The sequence below is a fragment of the Liolophura sinensis genome, chromosome 6 (assembly GCF_032854445.1).
Source record: "Liolophura sinensis isolate JHLJ2023 chromosome 6, CUHK_Ljap_v2, whole genome shotgun sequence".
Lineage (NCBI taxonomy): Eukaryota > Metazoa > Mollusca > Polyplacophora > Chitonida > Chitonidae > Liolophura > Liolophura sinensis.
In genome coordinates, this window is record NC_088300.1 from 28,808,117 (window position 1) to 28,819,240 (window position 11,124).

The following is an 11,124-nucleotide window of genomic DNA, read 5'->3' on the forward strand; positions in this document are numbered from 1 at the left end:
TTATACTATAGCATCGATTGTCCAAATCACAGACATACCTGGTTTTCATGTTACAGGCGCTGTTATGATCATTCATGGCAAATGACTTTAACTGGTAAAGAAACATCTGCGTAACATCTTTAATTATTCATTTTTTTTTTCAGAAAGGGGTTACCAAATTTAACTTCGCACTTTTTGCAATGTTATGTAATTAATTGGCCAAATTATTTGTTTGGATCGAGAGGGCGGTGAGAGCGCAAATTCGCTTGAAGTGCTGAGCTGCTAAACAAACCGTCTATATGTGGGAATAAGTTTTTACTCTCATTGTTCTGAAGATGAGGCACTAATAAATTGCTACTAACATTACCGCACGTTTCTTACCTAATTCTGCATAAACCATGGTGTCAGCCAGTTGCCACTTTTAGGCATTTACATGAATACATAGAATAAAACTCTAACTGAGCTAAACTGACGAGACCGCATTTAATCGGTTACGTATTACCATTACCAACTATCAGTGTCGTCGCTGCTCTAGTTTTAATCTCTATGCCGTATTTACGCGCCGAAACAGGCATTGGTATACCAGCCGTCAAGCTAGTCTTCTGTTTTATATTTAGATAGGTAAAATAACCTAATGGATTTGGTTAGGAAAAGTATCAGCCAGTTGTTCTGTATACAGAGGCCAAACAGCCCACATGTGCATTTATATACATATACAGGCTAACACGAGGCTAACAGGTGAGCCTGTTCGGTTTGATGAACATTATGGAAAACAAATAAGATTTTAAATCTACACAATGATTTACGTTTAGAAGGGAAATGATTATTACGTTGTAGCTGGGCAGCTAGACACTACTGTATCGACAGAGATGTGATCTTTGATCTGAACCTACTTCATGGCCATAACGGATAATGGGACTCCATTAATACCGAGATCCCGAAATTTATCTCTACAAGGCTGATACGTCTCTGGTTTGGTGTATCCTGGGGGCCTTCGTGGTCGAGTGTTAACACATTAGCGCGGCATAATGACCCCGGAATCTCTCACTAATGCGGTCGCTGGGAGTTGAAGTCCATCTCATGCTGGCTTGCTCTTCGGCCGTACGTGGGAAGGTCTCAGCAACCTGCGGATGGTCGTGGGATTCACTACGCCTCTGCCAGTTTTTCTACCACCATAATGCTCACCGCCGTCGTATAAGTGAAATATTCTTGAGGGCGGCGTAAAACACCAATCATTAGCTTATGTTGCCAAGACATAATGTCCAGTGGTCAATAGCGATACAAGTCGCGATCTGCATCTACTGACAGGTGTTTAGGCGTGCTCAAGTTTCAAGGTGTATAAGGAACTAGAAACATTTACCGGCCCGGATAGCACAGTTGGTAGAACGTCCGCTTCGGCAGCGCTAGATCCAGGATCAATCCTGGTTCGGGTCATACCTATTTCCTTAAAAGCATGAAGGGGATAGTGCAACTGCTGGTTGACCCGTATCAGTAAAATGGCTCTGGCGGGCCGGCTTACTTGTCTTCGGTAAGTCGTCTCAATGAAGGAGCACTAGATAAAAGAGCGGTGGAAATCCGTCCTGCAACAAGGAGGCACATTACATACGCCCTAAGGATTCCTTCGTCGTCATATGACTGCAAAAATTGTTGAGCACGACGATAAACCCCAAGCACTCGCAATCACTAAAAGCACTTCGTCTTCCTTGCTTGGAACATTGTTTTTGGTTGACATCAAATTTCACATTGATTTATGAAAGTTGCATGTATAATTAGATATTAAAAAAATGCCGTATATAGTAAATCGTTAAGCGAGAATTAATTCTTCAGTTATTAATTAGTCCTTGGACGATTTGACCAACAATCCTTGGGCGATTTGCAGCACGGCGTATACAAGATCAAAATTAAGTATCACAGCAAAGACACCAGACACGACACTTCACCTAGTCATATTATACTGACACCGAGCCAACCAGTCCTGTTTCCTTGCTCTAACCTCTCAGTGCCTCGCAACAACAAATACCATTTTGTAAGCCTTTGGTATGACTTGACCCCGGTTTGATCCCGTCTCCCGACGTTCTAACAATTTGTCCAGTATGCATGTATCTTCTGTCATACGTGCTGTAACCGAAGACAATCAGTGTAATGCTACGATATCTGTGGTCGCTATCTCATAGCACCAGATATCTGCTGTGGGAAATTCAACGTGTGTTCTTCAACACTGGAAATCTCTGAGTTGTTCACACGGGGATCTGTTGAATCACAACTTTGAGTGAAATGTTGACAATAGCTTTTAGACTATTCATCCTGCTTGCCAGCATCTTGTACAATGTACATGGCAATGTTTATAACGCTAGCCATTTACAGGAGAGATTTCTAGTTGATGGCAATACCATAACTGTGACTATTGATTCTCACCATGCCATCCACACGGTCAGTGACAAATTTGTTAGCATTACTCTTGATTCCTGGGAACTCAAATATAACCTAAAGTTTTTCCATTTAAGGTAAGCTATTTTCTCATCTTTGATGGTCACGTTTGCATTTTCTAAAATTTTGAATACATCTAATTGTTCCTGGCATAGAGGTGTAGAGTTTTACTCAACAATCGTGGTAGGCCCTTTGGACTTTTGTACTATGAGGGATGTTGAATATCAAAAATACTGTATTTGGAGGATTATATGTAATTGAGATCATTGAGCCAACTGGTTTCACAGTGTTGGACAAAATCTTACATCAAGCCCCGCGATTTTTGTTCAGATCCAAAGGTGAAAAGAATTATTAAATTTGCCAAAATATACAAAATAAATTTGGAAAGAGAACCCAGACACCGGTTATATGGGTCATAAAGCCCACAATATAATTCAACATTCGAATTCAAATTTCTAAGTATTTATACGCATAGTTTTTGGCTGTTCTTGTGATGAAACTTAATTCAATTTTTATCTTTCTGTCACTTTAATCTCTGGTAGCCTTATGATCTGACAGTAATATGTCTTCAGAGTTTGACTTCAGGAAAATCTATTTTCAAAAAATAGATTGTAGTCTCTATTCACAGGGAGAGGATTGTAGGCTTTATTAAAACTTGATGTTGTTTTGACTGGATGTGGTCCCGCCGTAATAAAACAAATTTCTCTCCACGTACGCCTAACATTTGTAACTTCAAACTCCAAAAAATATCTGAACTCCATCTGAAAACATTACCATGGACGTCCAACATATGAATGTGTAGAGTTTTTACAGTACATGTCAATGACGAAAAGGCAATACTCGCAGTGACCATGAGTGATTTAACAGATAGTTGAATATAGGTTATATATAAGTTAAAAGAAACGAATTATACTACCCTTCGCTGAAAACTTGGACAACCTTGGCCGTGGGAGTAGCGCCTTCTGTTCCGTTCACAGCGGAATTTCTCATGATTCTGAAAAAATAAATTACTTGTATTTCTACACGAGACAGTTAACAGTACCACAGACCGGAGTGCACTGGCAGAATGATAAGGCTATTACTGTTCAGTGTTTGTTTCACAGTTACCACCTTTCAATATGCATATGGTAACAATGGTAACTTCAGCCGTCTATATGAGAGATTTTTAGTTGATGGTAACACAGTGACAGTGACCATAGACTCCCATCATGCCATCCACACGGTCAGTGACAAATTTGTCAGCCTTACTCTCGATTCCAGCCAGCTCAAATATGGTTTGAGACATTTCCATTCCGGGTAAGGTTATAATCCAACAATTGCGATTTTTTCATGATCACCTCAGTAAAGGAAGGTCATGTTATTGCTCGCGCTTATTCGCCCGCATTTGTCCCTTTATTTGTCTCTGTGTATATAGACGGTTTTAGATGAAATTTGGTACACAGCTTTGGAACATCAGTCCACCACATGTTGATAGTAATTCTAGAATTTTTCAGTGTTTTTTTTTACTCATTGCGATACGCCACACAAAACCAGAGTATTGTCTCTTTGCCTGTAGTGATGGGATTAAGGTGTGGTGGAGGTCTGCGCTTCGTTTATGCTGTAACATCTAATATTTTTTGTTTATACATATTCATTTTTTAATGTTTGTTTTTCCCCTATCGTGTCCAGCCTAAAGAAGATACGTAACCTTGCCAAAGGTCTGGCTCCAGCGTATCTCCGTGTAGGGGGAACGGCCGCAGACTCCCTGAGCTTTAAATCAGGGCCATCAACAGACTTCATAATGGACGGTCAGTAGGCTACAAGTGCCATTATAAGAACAACCGACCCGTGTTGTCAGTTTTAGTGCGTGGCGAATTTATGGGTCAGATTAAATATTTTGAAAATGTCTGCCTGTCTATACATAAGTCTCTTTCGACTCCTAGATTCATTTATCCTTACTAAATTAACTTGTCTTTTGATCTTACATTTTTTTTTACCGCTGTACTGTTGCCATTTTTGGACATTCATGGCATGAGTGTCTCTTCTGTAGGAACACGCTCCGTGTTGATGGCAATCGAACAGACAATAAAATTCACGAAACTGTTCCTTTTGAGAATCCGATTCGTGTTGATGGTAGTCTAAGAGAAAATTCACGGCATGGCACTGTTCCTTCCATTGGAACCTATTCGTATTGATGAAATTCATCTGGTTCGTGTTGATGGTAATCGAAGAGGCACTCTTCCTTCTGTAAGAACCCACTTTGTGTTGATAAGAGTCAAAGAGACCGTGAAGGGCGTGGCAATGTTCCTTCCCTGGGAACCCCTTTGGATTGATCACAACCTAAGAGATAGTAGAAAACATGACACTTACCCGTACACTTTGTCATAAAAGAAATGATCACGTCAAAAATATATCAGTACTACGTAAGGTCTACAGAACATGATACTATATCGGATAATAAGTAAAGGGAATCTCCATTACACTGTAGAGCGGGAGCTGGACACCCTGTATCATTTCGCAAGAGATGTTGGCTGGGACATGATCTTTGACCTCAATCTGCTTCACCGTCATCACGGAGAATGGGACTCTACTAATGCCGAATCACTGATGAAGTACGCCGCCAGCAAAGGATACAGGTTCCATCTGGAGTTAGGAAATGGTAAGTAGAACCATTCTACCATTACTTTTATTATTTCACTTTAGGAACAAAACTAGAGGTGGGATCAACCCCCTCTCCGCCACCTCATTTGCCCATGAAATTAATGAAAAACAAAAGACATGTAATGAAGCCATCAGCCCAACTATTTGTGAGGTCAAGGAATATGTTTATAGACGTGTAGCAGTTTCTCTTTCGCTTTGTTTAGCTCAAAAAATCCATTGTGGCCTCAAGTCCTGCGGTAACTAGGCTTCGAGTGACGTAGTTACGAGAGTTCTCTCTTGGTGCGCAAAGCGAAGTTGAACCCAATGTTTGCCTGTACGCTTAACACTGCTCACAAGGACATTGGTAGCGCAGCGTAATGACCCAGGAGGCTCTCACCAATGCAGTCTCTGTGAGTTCAAGTCCAGCTCATGCTGGCTTCCTCTCCGGCCGTTCGTGTGAAGGTCTGTCAGCATCCTGCTGATTATCGTGGGTTTCCCCCGGGCTCTGTCCGGTCTCAACCCATCATAATGCTGGTTGCCGTCGTACAAGTGAAATATTCTTGAGTACGGCGTAAAACACTAATCAAACAAATAAATAAATAAGAAAGGACATTGACACACTTGGTGTGCAAAGTGAAGTTGAACATAATGTTTGCATGTGCACTTATCACTGTTCACAAGAGTGCTGGCATTCTTGGTGCGCAAAGCGAGGTTGAACCCAATGTTTGCCTGTACGCTTAACACTGCTCGCAAGGGAATTGGCACTCTTGGTGCAAGGTTGAACCCAGTGTTCGCCATAGATGATTATCCAACTTAGGTAATCACCGGACCAAACTGGCAGTTGGGGACCTTTTCCCTACCATTGTTCTCGTGCAATTCATGGGGATTACGGTATCACTTTGATGAGAAATCTTCATAGTGAAAACAGGAATGAACATTGGACGCTGTTAGTTTGTCTCACCATAAAGAATAAGTGTCTTCATATGTTGTTCTTTTTATTACTATTTCTTTCAATTAGAACCGAATTTATACGAACGTAGAGGCATTCACGTGGACCCAGCCCAGATAGGCCGTGACTATGGCAAACTTAAGCATCTGATGAATTCTATCCACCCTTTTAACGAAATGATGCTGGTAGGTCCGGCTTTCACAGGCAGTTTTCATGTGGACTACGCTGAGAAGTGAGTACTGAATACATGAAGAGTGAGTACATCTGTAGTATAGTAGTGGGTAATGTAGGGCTATACCTCCATCAGGACTAAAATTTCAAAAATCATTGCAGCAGGTGAAATATAGAAACTCAGTAGTCTGTGCATGAATTATGTAAGTGAAAAAGGTATTGATGATAGAAATATTGTTTATTGATGTTATATCATTTTTGGATCGTATATTTGAAACAACATTCGTATACAAATTACAATCTGTTGGTTATGAAAATCCCTTTTCGTCCACTGTGAGATCCCGTATAAATTTAGTGTATATTGCTTTGTGGAACTAGACAGAAAATGATCATAGAATTGTAAAGCTTTGGTCGAAAATAGGCATGGTATAATAAAATAAAAAGATATTTTTGAATTCAAGCTATTAAATATTTGGAGCAATTAGCCACTAATATACTTGGGAAATGACCTGTATTTCGTTTTTGTTTCAGGTTTCTGTCAACAGGGTCGACTTATATCGACGCCATGACAGTGCATCAGTAAGAACATACAGATTTGTTTCCCACCCAAAATTAGTTAGTAAAATGGAAAAGTATAATAGATATCGACTCATTACGCCACCTGTCGTTATTAATGAAAGGGTCATCTTTTATTTTCCCACGAAAAATTAGTTGGTAAAATGGAAAAGTAAAATAGATATTGACTTTTTACACCACCAATCGTTATTAGCGAAATGGTAATCTTTACAATTATTTGGGCACCGGATGTTTTCGCATGCATTTTGGCGGCTTATCCCCATTCTCCATAGGTATTACATGGACGGATCGAAAGCGAAGGCGGAAGATTTCTTGAATCCGGACATCCTGGATAATTTCAAGCGTTTGGCCATTCATCGGTCTCAGGAAGCCTTATCCAAGCATTCAAAAGGAACAAAGACTACCTGGGTGCTAGAGACGAGTTCAGCCTACGGGGGAGGCGCCCCAGTGCTCTCAGAATCCTTTATCGCCGGCTTCACGTACGTGGCGCTCAAACCAAACTACATCAGTGTCTCATCAATGAAATCAGTTAAACGATAACGAGTTTTCATTGATTATATCACTTCATTTAGCTCAGGGTTTGTTTTGTTGTACATCTACGGTCTAATAATTCTCATGACCAAAAAGTCTGCATACAAAATTTGTCCAATCGCCACCACACACACCATAAAAAGAACAGTTTTATCGTTTTGGGGGATATACACAGGTTTCTGGATGTAGTATAGTGCTGAAAACAGGTTGAGACCACTCCGCGACTTTAAAATTTTCAGCACTCCAGTATCTGTGCTAACATTTGTGCTGTAAATCCCCCAAAACGATATGTTAAAGTGTTCCTTAAACTACTTTCTAAATGATATTCACCAATCCGACACGACAAAAACGATGTGATGGGATGATAACAACATTTTGAGTGACTCTAAACGAGCGGTGATTAAAATATTGCCTTAAACATCACTGAAATTTATTTTCTTTTACCTAATTCTGTGTAAGTGATGGAGTTAGGGAATTTTTTCTGCGATTTAAGCATTTACATTAACGGTTAGAATAAAATCCTAATCTGACAAGAGTCCGGATTTCACCGGTTCCGTGTGACCATTTGCCAACTATCACACTGTCCTCACGGCTCTGGTTTTACCCTCCTTGTTGTAGTCTTGTATATTCCTACCTGGTCAGTTTGGTCAACCGAATGGTTTCCACTGGCTCCTTTTCTGAGAAATTTGTTTTCTATTTCTTTAAGGTGGTTGGACGAACTCGGCATGGCTGCTGCCAATGGTATCCCTGTTGTTGCCAGACAAAACTTTGTGGGAGCACATTATTCTCTTGTTGCAAATGATAACCCATTGCCAGTAAGACATCAGATGTGCAATTGTTGCAAATGATAACCCATTGCCAGTAAAACATCAGATGTGCAATTGTTGCAAATGATAACCCATTGCCAGTAAGACATCAGATGTGCCATTTGAAGAATATCCATTAGTGTGGTCATAGAAATTCTAGTTGTATTTAAATATGAGTGTTGTGCACAATGATACATGTGGTACAGCAAGTTCTTGCCGAAAGGTAAGCCTGTGACGAACATTCACGATGATAAACGCGATCATCGGAATTCTTGTGGAAGAATTTGAAGGCTGTCCATGCTGATAAATACGGTAGTGGAAACAGTTGAGGAAAAATATGAAAAATGTCAACAATGGTAAATGTGTAGTAAAAAGCGATTTATTTATTTATTTGATTGATGTTTTCCGCCATACTCAAGACTATTTCACTTATACGCTGGTGGCCAGCATTATGGTTGGAGGAGCCGGTAAAATGTGAAGATTTTCTACACATATAAACATGGTAACAAAAGTTATTTTGGTAAAACGAGAAGGGTACCCACAGTTCTAAATGAAGTTGTGGAGTGCGTGAGTGCTTGGGGTGTAACGTCGTACTCAACAATTTTTTAGTCATATGACAACGACGGAATCCTTAGGGTGCATGTACGTGTAATGTGCCTCCTTGTAGCAGGACGGATTTCCACCACTCTTTTATCTAGTGCTGCTTCACTGAGACGACTTACCGAAGGCAAGTAAGCCGCTCTGCCTGAGCCATTATACTGATACGGGTCAACCAGTCGTTGCACTATCCCCTTAAATGAAATTGTGGAAACAAGAATAATGTAAAATGTTCTAACAAGTGAATACTTTGATTCATGTGGCCTGAATTTCAGGGTCGGTAGCAAATATAGATCGATGAAAATAATATGATACTGATGTTGATTATTTAACTATCAAACGAATTAACCTAAAATTCAAATTCAAATATTTAACAAGCTCTTTTGCTGTGCTAAATACATTTTATTCTGTTATATTCTGTGGTCCGCCCGTAAAAATAATTTGTTACGGGAATTATTTCTGTCAGGACTACTGGTTGACATTGCTACACAAACGTCTGGTAGGACGGAAAGTTCTCAAGGTCACCTCTAGCGAACATAATCGTCACTTCCGGATCTACGCCCATTGCTCCAAGGAGTAAGTCTGTCTATCTATTGTAACAGGAATACACAATTATAATACACTTAGGAATACACTTAGTACGGGAAAAAAAGAACAGAAATGTGGACAGCTTGAAAAGCAAAATATGCAGATCGCATTAATCATGCTTTCTCCTTGCGGAAATCACAAACTGTTTAGCTCTTATAATGACGATGGTTACCACGTTATTTTGTTATCACCTTATGTTGTTTTAACTGCGAATCTTACAACATTTCAGACATGGACATCCTCACGGTGTCACATTTTTCTTTCAAAATATGCTGAGTTCCGAAGTGAAGCTAAACCTGGAGCAGTACACTAATCATTATTATGAGCTCTACATCTTGACGGCTGGCGGAGACGGGTCTTTGACATCTAAGTGAGTACCTGAAAAAATATTGTCGGTCTCGCCACTATTTTCCCGTTTTTACAATAAAACAAATCACAGTAGTGTCCGAAAATTGCTGCTGTCGGTCGCAAATTTAGACTTCGTTACCTCTTCGCTAACGGTGGTGATTGAACTGCCTGCATGGAAAATACGGTATTTGAGTGTTTTGACGATGTTTGTACGATGTGTTTTTACAGCTGTTTTCAGAACCACGGTAATGATATGTATAGTACCAATTGGATAATGTTTCTCTTATGTTCTTAGGACCGTGAAGTTAAACGGCCATGAACTGCATATGAACGGTGATTCCCTGCCTACCCTCTCACCGGTAACCGACAGAGTCTGGCCTGTGAAGGTTCCCGGCCACTCGTTCGGGTTCCTGGTCTCACCCCACGCCGACGCATCCGCATGCCCATGAAGCAAAGTTAGACACTTAACAAGCGGAACATGCATTTTTGTGTTTATATGTAGAGAATAAAAGTGGATATATATAGCATCTAGTTGTCTTTGAATTGTGTTTACATTTCATTACACAGTCGAAACTCTTTCAAACATCAGTTAATGACAACATCTAATCACCATGGACTCATAAGGATTTTTGTGATTAGTCTACACCAATATTGAAATTCATAATTTCTCATAAATCGTATTTAAAACTCATGAGGGGTCTCCGTGGCTCAGTTGGTTAGCGCGTTATCGCAGCGTTATGACCCAGGAGGCTCTCACCAATGCGGTCGCTGTGAGTTCAAGTCCAGCTCAAGCTGGCTTCCTCTCCGGCTGTACGTGGGCAGGTCTGACAGCAACTTGCCCCGGGCTGTGCCCGGTTGCCTCCCACCATAATGCTGACCGCCGTCCTATAAGTGAAATGTTCTTGAGTACGGCGTAAAACACCAATCAAATAAATAAAAACTAGTGAATTAATTTAGAAAATATCTTCATGCTGTACATTGTCTCTGTAGTTGTATTTTTTGATGGTCAGAATTAAATAATGTTTTAACAACTCACAAGATGTCCCAGAGTACCGGTGACATGACGTCCAAGGCAAAATATATGGTAAGAATATAGCAAACAGAAGAGATGATGTCAGGCGTTCATGACCACCATGTAGATACGATAAATAAAGAGTGTAGACTGTTTATAATGTGATTGTCTTCGCAATGTATTTATGTTGGAATTTGACTTCTGAATTGTATCCTATACTCAACAAAATGTCAATATTATTCACAAGAGCAAATGTGGCCATGGAAATGCTAGAAGTTAAATGTCAGTATTATTCAATAATAAATGCGGTCATAGAAATGCTAGTGCCTAAATGATGCTAGTGTCCGTATGATCAAAGTAAATGCTCCTGATCATATATATTATCTATTGGAATAGTTGAACTTTCACAATTATAAATGTGGTCATCGGAATTCTCGAGGATAAATTTAAAGAGATTCTATGCAGATATATATGCGAAGAATGTCCTCGGTAATAAATATGGTAATAAGAATTCTTGTAGT

General features: G+C 40.0%; 1 protein-coding gene across 2 annotated transcripts; it reads left to right on the plus strand.

The window, feature by feature from the left end:
• The first annotated feature begins 2,222 nt into the window (after positions 1 to 2,222).
• On the plus strand, positions 2,223 to 10,111 carry LOC135469132 (inactive heparanase-2-like). 2 transcript variants are annotated; one of them, XM_064747666.1, is made up of 10 exons: positions 2,223 to 2,483; positions 4,075 to 4,193; positions 4,874 to 5,044; positions 6,044 to 6,206; positions 6,677 to 6,724; positions 6,994 to 7,200; positions 7,959 to 8,067; positions 9,122 to 9,231; positions 9,473 to 9,613; positions 9,887 to 10,111. In XM_064747666.1, exons 1-10 carry the CDS (start codon positions 2,254 to 2,256, stop codon positions 10,038 to 10,040), a joined length of 1,452 nt encoding a protein of 483 aa, XP_064603736.1. In that variant the 5' UTR covers positions 2,223 to 2,253; the 3' UTR covers positions 10,041 to 10,111. The 2 variants fall into 2 exon arrangements, with proteins under 2 accessions (XP_064603736.1, XP_064603735.1); XM_064747665.1 differs by lacking the exon at positions 2,223 to 2,483 and adding an exon at positions 3,442 to 3,702.
• Positions 10,112 to 11,124: the final 1,013 nt, after the last annotated feature.